This window comes from Protopterus annectens, chromosome 11.part0 (genome assembly GCF_019279795.1).
Source record: "Protopterus annectens isolate FY-2018-M chromosome 11.part0, PAN1.0, whole genome shotgun sequence".
Classification (NCBI taxonomy): domain Eukaryota; kingdom Metazoa; phylum Chordata; order Ceratodontiformes; family Protopteridae; genus Protopterus; species Protopterus annectens.
Window position 1 is genome coordinate 1196032177 of NC_056745.1, and position 22246 is coordinate 1196054422.

Consider the following 22246-nt stretch of genomic DNA (forward strand, 5'->3'; position numbering starts at 1 on the left):
CCACCGTACACTAAAGAGGCTAGAATTTATTCCCAGAAAGATGGTCCTTTCCTCTACTAGAATTTAACATTTTCACTTACAGCAGGTTACATTCCCTTGGCTGAAAGGACCAGTGTCCTTCAGACATGGTAATTTTTGCTGAAGGAACCTGAATGTAATGCATCTATTTCCAAAAAGAATGTCCATTCCTGCCACTGCACACCAGATGGGATAGAATTTATTTACAGAAAGACATTTGTTTCCTCCCCTAGAATAGAGCATTTTCACATAGAGCAGAATAGATTCCCTTGGCTGAAATGACCTGGGACCTGCAGCCATAGCAATCTGTATTGAAGGGACCTGAAATTATGCTCAGCCAAAAGAATGTACTGCAGCTATTTCCAAAAAAATATGGTCTTTCCTGCCTCTGTACACCAGAGGTAATAAAATCTATTCCAATACAGAAGGTCCTTTTCCCCACTAGAATTTAGTCATGTCATAGAAAACAGGCTAGAGTACTCAAGGTTGAATCTATTCTCAAAAAGGCAGTCCTTTCCTCTGCTACCATTTAACATTTTCACATAGAGCAGGCTAGATTCACTTGGCTGAAGGGCCTAGGTTCTTCAGCCATGGCAATCTGTGCTGAAGGGAACTGATATTATGCTCAGCCAAAAGAAAGCAGTGCAGCTCTTTCCTGAAAAAAATGCTCCTTCCTGCCACTGTACACCAAAGGGACTAGAATCTATTTCCAGGAAGTAGTTCCTTTTTCCCCGCTAGAATTTAGGTGTGTCCCATAAAACAGGCTGGATTCCCTTGGTTGAAAAGACCAGGTCCCTTCAGCCATCAGACTGTAGTCTGAAGGGACCTGATGGTGCACTCAGTAAAAATAGTTTAGTGCAGGCCCTTCCTTAAAAAAAAAAATCATCATTCCTGCCAGTGTACACCAAAGGGGACTAGAAGCTATTCCCAGAAGGAAAGCCCTTTTCTCTACTCGAATCATACCTCTGAACTGTACAGATTTTCACAGAATGTCCAGTATTTTGCCTCATATTTTTGGTCTGTTTCTCATACAAACTGTGGTTTTCTGGGGAATCACTGGTAAATCATTGAGAAGTGAAGTCAGAAAAAAAATAGTCTTTTGAGATAAGGCAATGCAAAACCTGTTAATATATCAACTTTCTAAGTTTGTAAAAGCATTATTTAAAAATTGCCCCTATTTTTGAGCCTTTGTCCTCCCATTATTTATGGCTTTGTCCAGATGTCTTGCTCCAAGAGGTTGAGAGGTATGACTAGAATGTAACCATTTTCCTGTCACTTTACACCAAACAGTTTAAATCTATTCCCAAAAAGAAGGTTCTTTTCCCCACTAGATTTTAGCCATGTCATGGATAACGGGCTAGATTCCCTTTGCTGCAAGGACCAGATCCCTTCAGCCAAAGAAATCTGTACTGAAGGGACCCAATAGGGTTCTTCCAAAAGCTGACTATGTATTCTATGAGAGAGACTCCTTTCTCTCACAATAATTCACTTTCTTTTACAAACCAAGTTATTCCCCTGCCCCTGTTTTGCACTAACAACTGCAGCATTATTTACATAAAATATTGACTTCTGTCACACTTTCAGGCGAACAGAAGTAATTGTATAAAGTGCAAGCTAGAATCTTTGTTCTTGAATTGGTCTTTTACACAATATAATATATTCTGTTTTACATTAAAAATAGGTTAGGAATTATTCCTGTAAATAGACTGTAACATATTTATAAAGAAGTTAAACAGGTTTCCTAAAAGATAGACCTTTCTCCCCTGCAATCTACTGTATTAAAAAAGCTATAGATTCCATGCTCTGAAAGGAAGCTGTCATTCATATGTATTACATCAGACTACTTCATGCTTATTAATGACTGGAGTCCTTTCAGACAGGGAAATCTAGACCGTTTACTGCTAAAGGGCTAGAGTCTATTACTGCGAACACTGTCCTCTTCCCCACTAGAATTTAGCCTTGTTACATAATACAGGCTAGATTCCCTTCGCTGAAAGGTCTAGGTCCCTTCAGCCAAGGGAATCTGGCCTGCTCATACCAAAGGGGCTATAATCTATTTATATAACATACAGTTCTTTTTACTACTAGAATCTAGCAATCTCACATGAGCAGGCCAGATTCCCTTGGCTTAAAGGACTAGGTCCCTCAGCCAAAGGAATTTAACCACAACCCTGGATTTACACTATACTTTTCTATGCCTCGTATGTATGCTGCACCTGCACAGCAACCATGGCATCACCTGGATAAGCAAGAATCCAGATCCTTTCCTAATTCCTGTTTACAAACAAATTGGCTCATTTTATTCATGCTCTAACAACTACTATAATCATTTATGCAATTGGCATGCAACTTAATTAAAAAAGCTACAGTTTGTTAATTATCGTTTTATATCCTAATACACCAACGGAATCCGAAACTTGAACACTTTGTTTTATTTATTCCTTCCTTTAGAGTGACTTCATGGCGTCACCATCCCTCCTCCCCCTTAGGGGGTTGGATTTCCGCTTCCACAGTGCTTTGAATCATGGACCACAATGGTAAGGAGGGAATTATAGATGTTTTGTAGTTTATTTATGAAATGTTTTATGGACTAGAATGGAGGCGTTATTTTGGAGTCTTTCCTGCGCTGGATGTTGTCTATGATATTGTTTGCGCTCTATGAGCTTTTCTCTAGCCCGTGACATGATGTTTGGATCGTTAGTGGCCTGCTCTCTGGCCTTTTCTAGCTCTATTGGAATGGACTTGCTAAGTAAGGGTAGGCAGTGTATTGGTCTGATTTATTTTTCTTATCGGAGTGCTTCTTTTATACAGAGTTAAAATGGCGTTTCAGAGTATGTTTCTATAGTAGGTTAAGGGAGTAAACTAGCGTTATGATATATTTTTTATATGAGTTGTATTATTTACTTGGCTGTTTGTGTGTGACATCTCCTGTTACTGACTGGACCCGGATTTCTGAGGCTTGTGCTACAGTGGGAAAGCTGCGGCAAATGAAGCCCATGATTATGTTTTATAGTAAGTAACTGTAAACTATTTTGCGATTTGGTGTTCCTTTGCATATTGGTTATGACGGATTGTTTATTAATATTATTATGTTACCTTTTGATCAACGGATGGTTATGTCTTACTGTTTTTTATGCCTTAAACTTAAAGGGATGGGTTGTCCACTACTCCTCTCACTTCTTTCAACACTTACATTGTTGATCACTGTTGACTTTTTATCCCTTCCTTTTGCAGACAGTGTTGGTCAAGGCTGAAATGTCTGCATACTTCGTTAGTGAAACATAGTAGTAGTTGATGTGCTATGTAAACCAATAAGTAATGGATGCTCCAACAGTCTGCTACTGCCAGCTTACTGTGAAGTAAAAAAGGTGTATGTTGTTACCTAGTTTGTGTTACAAGCTCTGAACGTTTTTTTTTTTTTTTTATTGCAGCATGGATATATGGGTGTGTCTTGACCCTTAACATTATTTAAGGTTCTATAACATAACATTTTTAGTGTGTTCTTACCATATTGCTAAGTTACAGCGCACTTATAGTTGTATATATTTAATTTGAAGCATTTGGGGAGGGGATAAATGTTGTCTGCAGTTAGGTCAAGCTGAGTAGAACCTTTAAACCTGTACTGAAATATTTGCTTACTGGTAAATGTCTTTGAAAGATGTACTTTCCTTGCCCGCAAAGTTCAACTGCTGGATGAGTAACCTTTGTGTAGTTTGAGGATTGTGTCTGCTTACTAACTTGCACCTTGATAATGCCCTCCCAAGTCGGGGGTATCCTTTTAAATGAACAACCTTTTGTGTGTGGTATTTTCAGCAGTCTTTGGTACTGTGTATTATTAGTCCTCCATTTGCGTTGCATATTTCTGTCTTCCGTGTATTTTGAATTGCTTGTAAGTAGCATTTGTCCATTATGGTTTGCATCCAGACATTTGCTTATAGTTAAATACTAGGCTGTATATCTACAGACTGTTACAAGCATAGTCATTAGCCAGAGGCCAGAATCAAACCCTGTATTTTGTACTTCTGAGGTAAAGACCATAATCACTATGCCAAATGCTCCCTAACTAAATACTTGACAGTATGTACACAGGTTTACCAGATATTTAATTGTACAGAACGGAAAGCAATGACTTTAGAAACATGTATGAGGTATATATTTATATATTTGCATGAAAGAATGTGTGTGTACATGCATATCATTGTGTGTATGTATGTAGTGTTTTTTTTATTGTTTTTTTTTTCCTATTAAATTCTGAGGATGGCGACTGTTTCTACTTATATCTTTGTCTTTCCTGGTAAATTCTGTAGGTGGCAACTGTTTTATGGTGTGTGTTTTTATGTATGTGTGGAAAAAAAAAAAAAAAAAAAAAAACACGTGTGTGTGTGTGTGTGTGTGTGTATATGTATATGTATATGTATATGTATATATATATATATATATATATATATATAGCAACTGTAGTGACTTAGCATCACTGGATGGTGTGTCTGTGTAGTTTCTTTGCCACTGTCTGGATCCTTACTGAAAATGCTTATTTTTAGCACCCCAGTAAAGTCAAACCACGTGGATTGTTGCCACATACAAGTAAAAGAAAGTGGTTCAGCCCGTCCCAGTTAGTGAGTTGTTCATTACTCATCTTTGTTCTCTCAATGCTTACATTAACCATTGACCTTATCCCTCCCTTTTGTAGATTGTCCTTATTTTTTAGGTTTGTCCCTATTTTCAGTCTTGCTAGCCCCTTCACACCATTACTCTTCCTCATCACATGTGATTTTGAAGATATTTATTACACAGAAAAAATCGCATTTCATGGCCATCATAATGAATACTCCTCTTGCGTATATCACCTTTTCTGAAACAAAAATAAATTACATTGTTAGAATTTTGTAATACAGTTAACTTGAATCTGCAGATTTTACCCTCTTTCTAATAATGTGCTTATATTTCCCTTTTTATTATTGTTTTGTTATCAGAGTTTTTTTGAGTAGTATCCCACTTCTCTAGTGGAATCGGGAAAAGTTTTGTGCTATGTGGTATTTGCATTTTGTTTCTTAGATTTCCAGATTTTTAGATTAATCTTCCTACTTTTTCAAGGGTTTTTGTTCATATTCTGTGTCTGCAGGTTGAGCACATCTGTTTACACTATTTTGTTATTCATTGGTAAGGGATGTATCCCCCCTCCCAAAGAAAAATTGTATTTCCATGGTGTTACCAGGGCAGGTGGGGGGGTTGGGAGCTGTCCCTTCACACGGTATAATAAAAACGAGCTTATTTTGTGTTTAATATACTGTTTGTTAAGGTGCTATGCACACCTGCTAAAGTTAATTCATATTGTGTTTCAGTCTAATATGTAATCCGGGAAGGAATACTGTGGTGGTAGAATTGGGCGTTAATCATCAGTTAGCCAGCCATTGCTTTTAATAGATGTTTTTCATGGTTTAGGAAAACTACACCCTGTGTCAGCCTTGTAAATTTGGCTTCACTGCCGTTTTTAACCATAGGTAAAATTCTGGTTTAATGTAAAAGTAACGCTTTAACTGGTAGCGTGTAAGAACTTTGGAGCTAATTTTATATTAAAATGGAAGGGGGGGGGTTAATCTTTATGCATCTTTTTCTCCAAAAATGTTCAAAACTCTTAAGGTGTGTGTTAACAATTTAAGCATGATTTTGGCTACAAGTCCAGCATGTCAGAGTTTGAAACCATTCTTAAAAAATGCTCTCTTCTGGCTGGTCAGTGAAGCTACACTCAACTTGAGTGACCAAAATACGTTTGTGTAGTTTACTGACCTTGACACTGTATTGAGGTATCTGTTACCAGTACCCAAGATTTCACCGCATTTCTCTTTTGCTGATTAATCTCATTGTGCATTGCACATTTGCAGAGCAGAATGTGGAGTATTGCTCCTTTTTTAAATATTGGGCATTACTTGCATTTGGCAGGAGGAGCTAATCAGTCCATAGAGTAGGCCTGGTTATTGCAGGTGGTACCCTGCAGCTGCTGTACGACCTTAGTCTATCTCTTAATGTTCCTCTTGTATGCTTTCATTTTTTTTCCTTACCGTCTCTTGTAGCATTTTATCTTGTTTGGTGACCACCCTTTTAGTGAAAAGTACTTCCAGAAGGCCAGGGTACGTTGAACTTGGTTTGCATGGAGGTCAGACAGTTCATATTGAAAGCTTTTATGGCCTTTCCCCTGTTCCAATCATTTTATTGCATTTTTTCTTGCCACTTGTTGAAAAATATTTCCTGAAGTCCAGTATTAGCCTGCCAAGTATTGCTGTCCTATTGTCTTAGTCTATGCTCCTTGCTGTTGCTGTCGCTATAGGTATTCTCACTGTAGGGGAAACAGTGCAACAGAACACACAATTTTACATATACAACAGCGAGAGTGATTCAATTTCTGAAGGCGAGAGTGATTCAATTTCTGAAGGTGACAGTAATGATCACTGTTTAAAGCTGACGGATGGTGACTTTGCATATAACAAGACTTGTGTTTTTTTATATATATATATATATATATATATAAGTTTTAGGGGACTCTCTCTTTATTGAAACCGATTTTATTACTGGGAGTAACACAGTTGTATAGCTATGATTTGTTCAGGTTAATTTTAAAAGTTGAATATAAAGTAGATTGGCACTTAAGTTTGAGACTTGTTTGTATGGCTTTCTCCTTTGGGCACACACTTTCCCTTTTTTTTTTTTTTATATTTGGATACATAAGTGCAGTTTTTATTGTAAATTTTGCAGTATAGTTCATTTGACTGTCAGGGCATTGAATGTTTAGGCCAGGGATATCTGGGGCAGCTAGGTGGGGGGAGATGGAATGAGTCCAGTGATAGCTGTACTATACAGATTAGGCTTTTTTTTTTTTTTTTTTTTTCCCTCCCCTCCTCCTGACTGGGAACTGGGGTATACAAGTTTTGGTGTCTCAAGTGATATGGTGGTTTTCCCCCCAACTGTTAAATTGCTATATATCTCACAAACCCAGGTGTGCACTGTAGCCACACCCCTCTCCAGCTGAAACTGCAACAACACTGCATGTAAACTTAACACTTGCTTCATTCAAGCTGTAGCATTTCTGTTAAAGGACAGTACAGGTGGCCTGCAGGTTCTCCCTTTTACCCAACCGCCTCCTAACTACCTTCTTTGAAGATTGTTCAGGCTTTACAGTCAAGAGGTCTTCTCAAACTAACCCCTAGTACCCAGCAGTAGACAAATTCCTGCAGAGTACGTCTGTCTTGCTTCTGATGCTGTATCCTACTCTGTATCTGTCCTAAAATCTGTCCAGGAGTCTTGTCTCTGCTGTGAGGAAACGGTCCTGTAGCTTATCCTTGTACAAATGTGAAAACTTTACTGATCATTCCACCACCTCTCTCCAAAGTCTAGCAAGTGGGTACAAATGCAGTTTTATGCAGTTACTTCAGAAATATTTATCTTCAGTGCATTAAGGCTTCCATCCTACTTGCTGTATAAGTGCAGCTCTCTTCAACTTCCTTAGTACTACCAACCACAGTAGAAATTAAGAGTTTGGTGTCCCTCTGCTTGCCCTGTCTAAGACCTTTGACAGTATCTCACTTCAGAAGCTTTATTTTCAAGACTGGGGCTCTCCAAAAGGCATGAATGTCTGGTTTCATAGCAGTCTTTCCAGTAGATCCCAGTCAGTGAAATGGTAAAACGATTATTTTTCCTTCGTTTCTGACAATTATCCCAGGGATCTACATTAGTACCCCCCTCTTTTTTATTTAAAAAAAAAAAAAAAAAAAAAAAAGGAAGATAGTCCTATTTGACTTTAAACAAATAAAATACTTACCGGGGTAGTGCACTGATCTCAATGGACCATTAGTATGCAGGTTTACCCTCAGATGTTCTGCAGCCTACCTAATTTTCTGGAGCTGATCCAGGAATCTTTCACCTCCACCTCCACAGAATACTGGTTGAAAAACTGTCAGGTGTTACAACTTTCTTTTTGGAGCATTAAGTATTCCAGAAGTACACTCTGAATATAAGTAAATTTTGTATAACCTCTTCAAATAACCTGAAGATTAAACTAGTCCCACCCAAAACTTGTAGGTGTGTATAGATGAAAGCCACCTGTAGGAAGGCTTATCCCAAACAACTGGTGCCTGAATAGGGTCCTAAAGCAAATGCAAAAAAATGCATTATATCAGTTGGGAAGTTGGCTGCTCTGAGGACCTAACACATTTGATACATCCCTAAGAGTTGACCCGGTTGTTTGGAATCTGGGAACTTTGGACAGTGACTTAACTTACAACCAGAATTTGCCTATTGTGGTGAGGAAATCCTTCTATATCATGCATCTCATTAACAAGGGATTGTTTCTAGGGTCAAGGATATCATTGTCCACCTTTTAATTTAGCCTTCCTAAAGCTTGTAATTATAACGTTATCTTACTCGAAACACTTGCACCAGCTGATATGCCTACAAAGATACCTTACTAAAAGGATACTAAGCTTAAAGTTTGCAGTACATGGAGCACCTCAAAGCTATGTTGCTGTACTCCATCTGTTACAAACTGCTAAGAGTTGACCTGTGTCTGGCACACATGGCATCCTGTGACCCAATACTGATGGATGTAGTACACATCAGAAAGCCAAATGGCATCAGACTCTCTGTTCCAGGATCTAAACATCTTCTGCGACATCAACAAAATAGTTTGGATGGACAGGTATATCTTGCTAAAGATGATATTGCTGTGGAACTTGTTCCCAATCCACATAAAAATACAGCTAATACCTCTCCAAATTCTAGTGCAGTTTGCGTCTGTGGATGGGTAATGGGGAAACCCTGGGGTAAATTCTCTCGTTCTACTAATTGATAGAAGCAGCTTCTAAATGATTTAATCCGTGGTTGAGAACTTTCTAAATATTGATGGTATGATACTACCACTAGAGATAATGTATGGAACATGAATGGGTAAGGTAAATTTTAAACATTAAATGAAATGTGATTCCAAGCACCAAAATAGGCAATTTGGTTAGGCTTAAAATAGCTTAAAAAGCCAGTTAGCCTAGTACTAACCTATAATATATACAAGGGTGTTTAAAGAATGTACGGATTTTTATTTTCTTTTAAAGTACTAAACATCATCTTACGAATAGTGGGAGGAAAATCTTGGCTTACTTGCTTACTGGCCCCATATCTGCTTTTCCCGGGTTCAGAATTCTTTGTTCCACTCAAATGCTTCTCTTAGTTGTAGAATTCTTCATTCAACAACAAAAAAAAAAATCTCTGATTGCAGATCCTTGTTTGGGGAGTACCAGTGAAGTTCTTTCTCTTTCTTTTCCTTTACAAATCTTGTAGTGTGGGTGATGATGCCATGTACTCTGTCTCCAAAGTATGGAATGACATTTTTTATTTTTAGCTCCGATGTGGAGAAGGCATAAGACAAGGTCCCAATGAAGCTGATTTGGGCAATCTGTTGGTAGTTTGAAGTACAAGAAACATTGGTAGAATTAGTGCAGACTAAGTACAAGGACCTAGTGACTCTAGAACAATGTTCCGTCGCTGACTGGTTCCCAGTGGGCGTTCATCAGGGTTCAGCTCTGAGCTCACTGCTGTTCTTACTTGTGATGGACTAAGTCCGCAAATATCCGAGGGAAGAGATCAGCCAAGTTGCTGTATGCAGATGGTTTATTACAGGTAGGCTCTGAGTAAGAAATAGGGGAATGGAATGCAAACTGAAGGCACATGGGATGACCATACAAATAAGACACTTGTGATGGCAGCAGATTGGGGAATTTAGAAGAAATTTGAGAATTGATTTATAAAAGGGAACCGAGTGGAACAGGTTAACAGCTTCAAGTATCTGGGAGGAGTGATTGAGGAGGTTTAAAGCTAGAATCGGAGGAGTGTGTCAGGGCTAGTGTATGATAGAAGAATGCTGAAGAAGCTTTAGAAGTAAGGTGTACAAAACACTGGTGCGACCAGTACTGCTGTATGGTACAGAAACATGAGCAGTTAAGGAAGCTAGAGGTTATGGAGATGAAGTGTTGAGTGCCTGAGATGGGTGGTAGGATGCACACTTGGAGACTAAGAAATAAGGACATCATAACAGAAGCTGAAGTAACTCCAATTGCTGAGACGGGGGAAACAGAACAGATTACAATGGTTGAGGCACATGGGCATAAGACAATCTGGTGAAGAAAATTTTGGCACGGACAGGAACAATGCAAAAGGAAATGAGAGAAGACCCATCTGGCAAGACTGTTTGGGTGTGGCATTGTCAAGAGGGCTACAGTTGATCCCCTTTTTTCTTCTCTACATGGGATTCTGTGGTGACTCATGGAAAGCATACAAAAAAATTACAAAACTATACCTGAAAAAAATTTGTTATAGTTGGTCTTGTACCTTTGTCTTCTCATCCTACTGCGCACAATTCCATTTCTTCAGGCTACCATAATGTCTATCCTACTATCGTTTCCTTATTTTAAAACTTGTAGCACATTTAGGATAGCCCTGTCTTGCTAGTCATTTGATAGCCAATCTTGGTGTGCTGTTAATCCTTTTTGTCACTTTATTGCCTCCTGCCAAACCTGTACCTATATAAAGATCTTCCTTTTTGTTTTCCATCTGCACAACTTTCCTTGAATCACATACGTCCATTTGGGTCTATATTAAAGAGACATTTCAGCGAACACCTCTTCCTTGACACGTACACAGTGAACGCACTTCCTGATTCTGAAGGCAAATCCTCTGCCTCATCTGTTTTAGGTTCTGCTTCTCAAGTGGCTCAGCACTCTTAAGTGTAGCTATGATGCTGCTGATGCCTCTTCCAGGGCTGTGGCCTTTGGATCTGTCATGCGTTATTCTTGACTTCGTCTTCAGTCTTTGCCTGAGGGCATTAAGGCAAAGTTGTTGGCTGCTTTGGATTATAAGCATCTTTTTTGAGACTGCTGTTGACTTGTTTCAAGTCCCTTCAAGTGAAGAATAAGCCTTGCAGAACCTTGTGTCTCCTATCCCTAATTGCCAGAGGAATTATAACTCTAGATCTGCTTTTGTTTGCTGGCAACGCTGGAAGGCCTCCAGGTGCAGGTAGGGTAATAGGCGGGGACCCCTCTGAAGGCTTTTCAGTTATCTGTAGCCCAGAAGCCGCCTCTAGCTGCTGAGCCTGCTTTTTTTTGACAATTCGTCCCCCTTTTTCTTAGATCAGGTTCCTTTATCTGTTCAGCTTTCTCATCTTCTAAATTGGCTTCTCATCAAAATCTTGAGTTCTTTCTGTCACTTCTTTAATTTCTCCACATCTTTTGGGTTTCTAATACCATGATGGGAATGGACATCACTCCCAAGTCAAAGTACAATTTAAAGTTCATGAAATTAGTATTGTTTCAATCTTTGCCAGCCAGAAGTGCTGTTCGCAGCACCCGCAATGTGCCCAGTAATGTTGACTCCTGCAATTCATATGGAGTTAAATGTATTGGTAACATATCTAAAGATTATGGGTTCATTTTTATAAGACCCATTGCTCCTACTACTATTGGAACTGTCTGGGTATCTTTCTTCCACATTGCTCTCAGTTCTGCTTGCAAATCATGATATTTTGACTTCACAGTGTCTCTTGTGTACAGAGAGAGACAAACTGGGTGTGGCGATTTCAATGATCAGCGTTTACTTTTGTCTTTTCATGGACCACTATACCTGTTTTTCTAGCATCTGTCTCTTGAAATGTCTTGAACTGTTGGCAGTGGGTGATGATTTTCTATGCTTTGTGGCTCGTGTTTCCACCACTTCAATACCATAATGTTTGCACAGTCCCCAGTGCAGCAGTCTTCCCACATTATTGTGCTTTTCACTGTGTCAAGCCAACCAAGGTGTGCAACTGTTTCCAATTCTGCCTACATTTGTGTCTTTCTCCCACATGTTCAGTGGACTTCATAAACCCATGTGTATGTACCCCACTATATTAACCTTTCATCCCTTGGTTTGAATTCGCCTCTCCTTAACCATCCCTGCATTCGATCCTGATCAACATGAGGTTCTTCCAGAAGTTTTCTAAACTAACTATATTTATGCATTTTCCACATTCTTGCCTTCACATCTGCTCCTTCACCTTGTATTGCCCCTCTTGTATATTCAGTTGTTTTTTTCATTTTTATCTGCTTCTAGTTTGATTTCCATTCCTGCTTGATGCTAATATGCTTCTGCTAGACTAAGTGGGGAAGTCATATTAGATTTATTCTCCTGTTTCAAAACTTTCAGTATGTTTGCGTCTTTGAGGTTAGCAGATGTGTGCAGTCCTACAATTGCAGATCTGTACACATGATCAATTTTAAGGAGGCCCATACCACCTTCAAAATGGGGAATATATAATCTTGGTATGCAATGATTTTTAGAAATCATTTGGTGAGCATGAAGAATTCTTCGTCTTCGTCGTCTTCATCTATCTATCCAACATATTTTAGGGCCAGTCACTCAAAACTGTAAGTTAGGACAGGAAGAGCAAATTTGTTTTATAGCTTGAATTGTTTGCACTGTTTTCAGGATTAGAAGTATTCCTTACAATGTTTTACTTTTTTAATTCGCATTTGTTCATGTTTTATTGCTCCTCCTTCAATTCCCAAATATTTATACACACTGTCTTGCTCAAGTTTTTTTATCCCATTCTTGTCCCAATTTTGTGGTGCTGCAGTTTTCCTGCTTTAAAGGTTGCTTTTGCACATTTATCAAGACCAAATGACATTCTTGTATCATCTGAAAAAGTTTTGACAGCTTGCAGTTGTGCTTTCAGTTCCCCTTCTGATTAACTATACAGTTTTAAATAGTTGACAAAGAGAAGATAAGATTTCTTTACACTTTGTTGTTTTTCTAGGAGCCAGATTATAGCCATGGCCTAAGCTAAGTAAACAGCTTAATGGGTTAAGGGCAAGACAGAATGGCAGTGGAGAGTCACCCTGTCCTTTATCATGGCTTAATTGCAAAGTGGTCTGCCGCTGTTTCATGGTCACTGTAATTTAGTCTCGTCAATGTAGGGTATATCTTAATACATTTGTACGCACTCTTTATCCATGAATGTGGGATACTATCAATTGCTTTTTTGTAGTAGGTCCATGCCATACTTGGATTCTTTCCCTTTTTGTAGTTGTCCACTATGACTTAAATTATCCTTTGTTCCATATGCATTTCTTTTATTGCCCTTTTGTTCTGTTGCCCCATAATTAAGCTTTCTTCTAAAGGAGTGTAAACTCTCGGCATCAATTTCCGTGTATAGTTTACATGTTGTCAGAAGTTACTGGCCTATAATTTTGGGGTAGCTTGCAGGTTCACTCTTGAAGTAGGAGCATTGTTTTTCTTGTCAGGTTGGTGTCAATTCAGGGTGAGCATATAAATAGTTGTTACTCATGACTAATCTTTGTGCAGAGATGTTAATACTTTTAACCCAGAAGTTAGTACTGCATCTGGGCATGGGCTTTCCAATTAGAGGCTTTTCTTAATTTTGTCAGTCTCTCTAGCTGTTACTTCATCCCATTTCATATCCTCTACCTTTTAAACTTCTTATTCTTTAATTTACTTCTACTGCGGTGGTGGTGCTGCGGTAGCATTGTCGCCGCACAGTAAGACGTTGTCCTGTTCAATTCTCGGCTAGAGCATCTTCTGTGTGGAGACATGCATGAATGGGCGTACCTTCGTTGAAGGTTGTGCGTCAGGGCTGGCAACTCTGCACGTAAAAATCTACTGCCAATCATTAGTGGACCAGAGGTCCGCTGTGGCGACCATTTACTTCTGTCCATTTAGCATCTTTGTTTAACAGGATCTTCATAAATCTCCAAACTGAATCTATTAAAATTTCTCTGCGCATCTTCTACGTTTTTCTGCCTGTGCTGAGATTTTTAATTTGCGATATTGCATGATAGGTCCTGATCTGTTTTAATACTGGGCATTGGTTTTCTCTCTCTTCCCTCTTCAGCAGTGACACTTATCTTAATTGCATTATAGTTATCGATATTCGATACTTCCGTGATGGTATGCAATTTCTCCCCTTCCTTTCCCTCCCAACCTTGTGTTCTTGTGGTAGAACTTTTATCAGTTATTGATTTAGCTGCCCAGTAATATATCCTGTTTACTTCTGTTGTATCCCATGGATCTCTTTGGACAGTCCTAATTTCTGTGTTCAGAGAGGTGGCTAAGGATAAGGCGTATGACGAGTTGTATAAAAGTTTGGACACTAAGGAGAGAGAGAAAAGGACCTGTACCGATTGGCTAGACAGAGGGACCGAGCTAGTAAAGATGTGCAGCAGGTAAAGGTGATGAAGGATAATGAGGGAAACATACTCACAAGCGGGGAGAGTGTGTTGAGCAGATGGGAAGGGTACTTTGAGGGGCTGATGAATGAAGAGAATGAGAGGGAGCGAAGTTGGATAGTGAATCATGAAGTGAAGTGCAGTGGATTAACAAGGAGGAAGGATAGCTATGAAGAGGATGAAGAACAGAAAGGCTGTTGGTTCAGATGACATACCTGTGGAGGCATGGAGGTGTTTAAAAACTCCACTGCCATTTCACCTAGATTGTTTAATGAAATCTTGGAAAGTGAGAGGATGCCTGAGGAATGGAGAAAGTGTTTTGGTACCGATTTTAAGTAAGGGTGTTGCTGTAGTAATTACAGAGGGATTAAATTAATCGGTCACGGCATGACGTTATGGGAAAGTAGTGGAAGCTGGGTTAAGAAGGAAGGTAATGATTGGTGATCAGCAGTATGGTTTCATGCCAGGAAAGAGCACTACAGATGCGATGTTTGCTTTGAGAGTGTTGATGGAGAAGTACAGAGAATGTCGGAAGGAGTTGCATTGTGTCTTTGTGGATTCAGATAAAGCATATGACAGGGTGCCTAGAGAGGAGTTGTGGTATTGTATGAGGAAGTCGGGAGTGTCAGAAGTATGTAAGAGTGGTACAGGATATGTACGAGGGTAGTGTGACAGCAGTGAAGTCTGCGGTGGGAGTGACGGATGCGTTTTAAGGTGGAGGTGGGATTACATCAAGGTTCAGCTCTGAGCCCTTTCTTTGTAATGGTGATGGACAGGTTGACAGACTAGATCAGACAGGAGTCCCCGTGGACTATGATGCTTGCAGATGACATTGTGCTCTGTAGTGAGAGCAGGGAACAGGTAGAGGAGACCCTGGAGCGGTGGAGATGTGCTCTAGAGAGGAGAAGAAGAATGAAGGTCAGCAGGACTAAGACAGAATATATGTGTGAGAATGAGAGGGAGGATAGAGGAATGGTGAGGATGCAGGGAGTAGAGGTGGCGAAGGTGGATGAGTTTAAATACTTGGGATCAACAATTCAGCGTAATGAGTGTGGAAGAAAGGTGAGAGTGCAGGCAGGATGGAGAAGAGTGACGGGAGTGATTTGTGACAGACTAGTACCAGTAAGAGTGAAAGGAAAGGTCTACAAGAGGGTAGTGAGACCAGCTATGTTGTATGGGTTGGAGACGATGGCATTGACAAGGCAGGAGTCGGAGCTTGACGTGGCAGAGTTGAAGATTTTAAGATTTGCACTGGGTGTGACGAGGATGGGACAGGATTAGGAATAAGTATATTAGAGGGTCAGCCCAGGTTGGAAGGTTTGAAGACAAAGCCAGAGAGGCAAGAGTACGTTGGTTTGGACATGTGCTGAGGAGGGATGCAGAGTATATTGGGGGGAAAGATGCTAAGGATGAATCTGCCAGGTAACGGGAAAAGAGGAAGGCCTAAGATAAGGTTTATGGATGTGGTGAGAGGACATGCAAGTGGTTTGTGTGACAGAGCAAGATGCTGAGGACAGGAAGACATGGAAACAGTTGATCTGCTGTGGCAACCCCTAACGGGAGCAGCTGAAAGAAGATTTGTTTTATCAACTTCTGACATTTCTGGTTTTATTGACCTTCTGTAGTCTATCTGTATTAAATCAAGCAATTCTTCTCTTGACTCATTTTCTTCTAAATGGAAGACACTTTTTTATTTTTTATTCCCCCCCCCTCATTTCCTGTGGGCATTCTATAGGATGTTGTATAGAATCTTCCTGTGGTGCATTCTCTTCAGTTTCATCCTGTTCCATCTGTTCTGTCATATGGGAACTCACTAGCCCATCACTCCTCAGCATTAGCTATGTCAAGAGTTTGTACAGTTTCCTTTTCCTTCTCTTACTGCCCAGCTTCAAGTGTTTATACTGGCTTCCTGTGGAAGGCTCCAAAATATCTTCATATGGCATCTGACTAATTGCTTCCCGTTCCACTGGTTTCCCTAAAATTCAGATGTCTGTCGCTGGGTTCCTATCTGATCACTGAAAGCCCATTTCACAGAGACCAAATAGCCGCTAACTCATTTCACCGAAAAATAGTACAGGCAGTGTATATGCCCTTTTCCCCACTGTAGTGCGACCCTGGAGTTAGTGTATATATAAGTGGGGGAGGTGCAGCCCCCCCTTTAGGTGGGGGGGGCTATGCCCACCACACCCCCAATGTTATAAACTACTAACTTACCTGGTTAATAGGAACTGGACAGTATAAAACTAAGTTAGGTGGGGGGCTATGCCCCCTACACCCCCATTGAGGGGGCTACACCCCCCATTGAGGGGGGCTGTGCCCCCTACTTGCATATTCTAACTCCAGGGTCGCACTACAGTGGGGAAAAGGGCATATACACTGCCTGTACTATTTTCGGCAAAATGAGTTTTTGGCGATTTTGTTCTCTGAAATGGGCTTTCGGTGATCTGATAGGAACCCCTGTCGCTGTATCTTGTCATGGCGCTTGATTTTCTACACCAAATCCATCATTTTTGCAGGTACTTATAACCTCTACTTCTATTTTTTAACTTCTCTATTCTTTTCTACTTTCCCTCTTTGTCATGTTATCTTTTGTATTGTAAAGTTTTCCATGTCTGGATTCCTTTGCCTGGATCTCTCTTCAAATAGCTTTGGTGCTGCTCTGTTTAGTTTTGTTTTTTCCTTTGCATAGATATTGCACCATGTTGAATCTTTCTTTCCCATGTCCATATTTCTTCAGATGTCTCCTGATCCTCCCGTTTCTTGTTCCATCATGCTGTGAGGTAACTTTGTGTTAGACCTTCTGCACCAAATCCTTCACTTTGCTGGCACTCCGTAACTTCAACTTCTAATTTTTTTTTTTAAACTTCTACTTTACTAATTCCCTCTGATATTTTTTTTATTGTGAAATTTTCCATATCTAGATCCCTTCGCCTGTATTTCTGTTCGAATGTTTGAGGCTGCCTTCCTTTTGGCTTTTGCCTTTGCATAAGTATTGCACCATACCATATCTTTCCCATGTCCATATATTTTTTTTGTTATACTTTTCAAAAATGTCTAGGTTTTCTTTATATTTTTGCACTTCCTCAGATGGTTCTTTTTCCAAACAGATTCAAGTTTCTTGATTTGTATACATTTTTGATTGAAGCTTCTGAAGTCTTTCTTGTGGAAGTATTTTTCTTTCGTCTAATTTCTCTCTATTTTTTTCTTGTGCCTGGAAACTGTGGGCTTTTTGCATAATACTAACAATACATCATTTCTTTCTTCTCAATAGTCCATTCCATTGTCTTTATGGCTCTTTGGCCTATTAGTTTTTGTGGACTGCTGCTATTTCTACAAGAGGGGTCCATCCACCTTTTGTCAGGTTGATGGTATGGCAGTCTGTCCCTCCTTTTTCAGGGATTCGTCAACCTCCTGTACAGCAACTTCCTCATTTCTTAGAGGTTCTAGAGTCTCTGTTGAACCAAGGAACCATTCATCCATCTCCCTGCTTGACACCTTACTCATGGTCCCTTATTTTCAGATGCTTACTCTTCAAACCTGGTGTCTCTGTCTCTGATTTCCTCCCTGCTTTATCATCCCTTTCCACATTGAATTGTAGCTTTCTGTGTGTTCTGCTGGAAGGATCAGCTTATCTAACTTGACTCTTGCCGTCTTCCCTCCCAAACAAAATTCTCCAACTGTATTAATTACTCTCCACAAATTCTCTACTTGTTGAAATTATGCCTGAGTTGTGTACAACTAAAGGAACTAAAAACCTCTTGCTATCCATATCCATAGGCATGCACTTATAAAAACTGAGAAACTGGTTTATTTTTTTCTTTAGGCTGTTCCCACATATCATTGGGTGCTCTAACCTCATCGTTTTAGCACACACTCCTAAATACTTCACTTCATCATGTCTTCATTATTGCAAATCACATTTCAGTCCCCACCTACAAGTACTATTCCCTCCTAAAAGCTGATCCCTCCCCCAGAATATTTAAGTTTCATAATAGCAAGTTTAGGTGGAATATAATACATGCCATTGTAATAATCGTCCCTTGCCATTAGCCACTTACTACCACAAATATACCAGTGTTATCTTTTCCCCCTCTTCTGTTACCATTGGAGTTCATTTATAAATTGGTATAATTACTCCCTTTTTCCTCTGTTCCTGATATTCTACGGAGTATCCAGTGCGAACTCCTGTTCGTTGTCAAATTATCAGTTCTTTCCAAATGTCTCCTGTAGCATTAATTGCATTCTTAATATAATTATTGAGACCATTCGCATTCCAGGATGATATGGGAAGGGTCACTGTTGTGATTATTCCCACCTGTTGTGTATGACAGCTTTTTTTAACGTCTTTTTCCAGCTTTTGTGATGTATGCACACAGTAACGTTTGAGAGGTTTATCCTTTGTACATTTTTTTTTCTTAACATTGGAACCTGTCCGTTTACAAGAATGTGGGTTTTAATGAAAACTCTCAAAATCACTATAAGCTATTAACTTATATTTTCAAATAATGGTTTGCTTCTCCTGATTGTAGCACTTGTTCCAAATAACCAACCTAAACGTATTCACGTTATTGCCTATGCTTCTACTTGCACAAACTAGTGTCTGTTTTAGCTTTATTCACCTCCCAGATGTTAAAAATAAGTAGCATGCTTTCAGAAAACCTTGACTTCTGACCTTGAAACAGTGCCCTGGCTTTTTCTTCATATAATTAGCTGGAAATGTAAGAGAAAAATAGTTCTCAGCTGCAGACTTCTAATGACAAGCTGAAGCATTTATTGCTGAAGGAAAAAGTGTAATTACATTCTGTGTTCTTATTTACTTTTTCCCACGTAAAACGTGTTTGATTTAACCAGGGATCTTAATCCAGACTCTCATCTGTACAAGAGAGAAAATATAGCTCTACATGTAGTATAACCTCTCTTTTGTACCCCTTCCCTACCTCGGCAACCTAAGATTACAACCTATTAGATATGCCTTTTCTGTAGCCTTTTTTCTTTCACTTTGCATTTTAGTGTCTACATTTATAATACTAAAAAGGAAAAAAAAGGCATTTGTTTACTTTAGTATCTTCATGTGCAAAACTAAAATGCATTAGTATAAACCATGCAATCTATATCATGAAAAAATTGTAGAAATACTGTTTGTTTTACTTGCAGTTACGGTTTCATTCCTATTTCTCTCTTATGTACTTCCAAACAATTTTAATGACATATAAAGTGAGGCAGATGCCTTTCAGTTCCCCACAAGTTTGTGTCAGCAAAAGTTCACACTTTCTTGTGTAGCTGTATTTCACAAATGTGATTGATGCTTTGCACGGTCACATTTGTTCACTAATTTTCTTGTTGCTGGTTTTCCCTGTTTCATCTATCCACCCCAGATTTGCGTTCAATTCCAAGGCAGTCCCCAACTCTTCTAGTCAACTCATGTGCTTTTCTTTGTCTATCAAGCACTTTGTGACAATGGAAAAGGTGTCTTGTCATTCTGTGCTTCATTATCAGAAAAATTAGTAGCATGATGGCTCGCCTTCTGTTAGGGAAACTTTTTTGCATTTCCTCCCTAGACAGCTCTGTATCAAAAAGTGACTTTGATCGTCTAGGAAAAAATATTCTGAAAACCACTGGATACAGCAACTTGAATCTTTCCTCTGCCTCTTGACATTCCCTGATTGCTGGAGTAACTTTCTCTTCTGCCTGGCATACGGTGAGAACTCACTTTCTGCAGACGCTGTCTCCAGTTTTTTAATATTTTGCCTTTTTGCTACAGTATTGTCTGGATCACTTTTTTGGCTGGTAGGGTTTGCATCTTTACTATTATAGGTTTTGACTGTTTTTTCTTGTGGCCAGGTTTGGAGCATTCAAACAGTGTGCCCTTTCAATTGACAGTTATGTTGTGGAATACCAGTCCAGTTTCTTTACTTATTTCATAAAATGAATAGTCTGTTCCTTCCAATTTCTCTGGTACAGCAGAAAGTCTCATTTTCCTTATATGCTTTGTCCTCTATTTTACGATTGGAATCCTGTCTTCTTGAGCAGTCTTAGTTGGCCAGCCTTTTTATTTCGATACCTGAGTTTTGCAGTTTCAGCACATCTGAATATCTGTTTTAAAGCTTAATTTTTTCCAACCTAAGTTATAATCCTTCAGTGTTTTTATCAGCTCTGAGCAAATTTAACTTTTCCACTACCTTCCTGGAAGTCATGTCTTGCACCAAAGCTGGAGCTTGAACTGCTTGTTGATAAACAGCTGCAGATTCTTCTCGGTAGAGTTTCTCTTCACCTTTTCTAGTTTTTTCTTTCAGGTTCTCTGTTCTTTGACATCCAGGCAGTGTACCTACTAGCCAGTAATTGGCCCTTGTCTTTCATTTTCTTTTTTCACAGTGGGACAGCTGAAGTAAGTTGTGTGTGTTGCAAAGCCAGAGCCCAAATTCATTAAATACTTTTACCCCTTGCATATTCAATAACTAGGGCAGCAATAAAGGGTTTTCTGTACGCATGTGGCTATTCAATATCTGGTGCTATTGGGCTGCCTACAGAAGGGACAAAAGCTGATGACCATTGCAGACAAAGGGGTATGACTGAACAGGATAGTTTTTTTAGTAAATTTATTTGTGGTGTACAACTGAAGAGGGCAATGGATTGGACTAGAAAGTGGTGATATGCGATATTTTGTCATTTACAGTTGTATGTGACTACTGTAGTGATTAAGTGGGGGTGGAAAAAGTAATCTGCAAGAAGTGGCAAATTACCCAAGTCAGCTAATTTGGTGTCTAACTTCTAGAGGCAATGAGCAACAGATGCCAAACCCGATGGATCTGGGAGCAGTAACTGGAGGGGAAGTAGTTAGTGTGTTTTGGACTTCTCCTTTAAGTGTAAAGCACAGTTTCAGTGCATGATCAGTATATGTCAGATTGGTAACACAGTACTGCCTATTACAGTAATGTACAGTATTTCTTTACTTGCATTTCTGTTTGATTACGGTAGTGTCGCAGCATTTAATGTGCAATCAGTAACTCAGAGGTTGGTTTTGGTCTACCCAGTATCTGTTAAATATTAGTAAATGTCAATACTTCAGTAATATCTTGTGGATTGCCATTTGTGAATAGTACAACAGCCATAAGGTGCAGAAGTGCAGTATTAAACTTAAGTGTCAGGAGTGCAGATGGTGATACCAGGGATTGAAATGGGAGTGCAGGCAGAGAGAGAGAGGTAGGGGAATGCTAAAGAAGCTGCAGTTTTGCAACATGTACAATGTTGCAGAGTCATTCTTTATTTTCTTTAATCATATTAGAAAAGAGTGAGAGAAGAAAATGCTTTTTACAAACATAGTGGGGAGTACATCTGGATGCCTCGGAGTAGACTAAGTCCGGAAGTTTTAAGATTTTTGCATGGGAGTATTTGCAGAGATATTTCTTGCACACCAAATTAGACTTTTCCATATTTAGAGAGCAAATTTTGGAGATGTAATGAGAAAGAGGTAATTGGGAACATGTTTTTGGGGAATGTAACAAGTTAAAGATTTTAACAATTCCTACAGAGCAAATGGATGTATGTAACAAATGAAGTGATTCTTTTGAAGCTGAATTGCCCTGGACATAGGCACTGTATATCTGCAATGTAGAACGATATTTCTTGCCTATTGTCAACTACAGTGATGCGATTACTTAATGGAATTAAAACCGGGTTTATGCTGCTGAGAACTGAGCAAGCCTCATGGTATTTGAACTTTGTAAACCTCTGCCCTTTCAAAACTGGCAAATTACACTTGCCAGTCCCTCCTCAGAAGCTGGCCAGTCAAAAAACAGGTGCTGTAATTGTTTACTGGAACTCTAGCTCAAGTAGTTGCCACATGGAAGCCTCTCCCCTTGCCAAAGTTTGAAACGCTGCAAACCCGGTCCTCTTCAATTGAATTTGCTCTGATCCCGTGTGTGTCCTATATACACACTCTATATTCAATCCAAAGTACCCATCTCCTTGCG

The 22246-nt window shown here is 39.4% G+C and overlaps 1 protein-coding gene across 4 annotated transcripts in view; it reads left to right on the forward strand.

Annotated features, from left to right (window-relative positions):
• The first annotated feature begins 2424 nt into the window (after positions 1–2424).
• The window catches only part of CBLL1 (Cbl proto-oncogene like 1), a 264968-nt gene continuing 245146 nt past the window's right edge, over positions 2425–22246 (forward strand). Inside the window, exon 1 of one of the 4 annotated variants that reach the window (XM_044088558.1) lies at positions 2425–2555. In XM_044088558.1, the coding sequence (XP_043944493.1) occupies positions 2543–2555 (13 nt within the window). In that variant the 5' untranslated portion in view covers positions 2425–2542. Of the gene's footprint in view, positions 2556–2575; positions 2774–2873; positions 3031–22246 lie in introns of those variants that run through there. The other 3 variants (XM_044088556.1, XM_044088557.1, XM_044088555.1) reach the window with 3 other exon arrangements.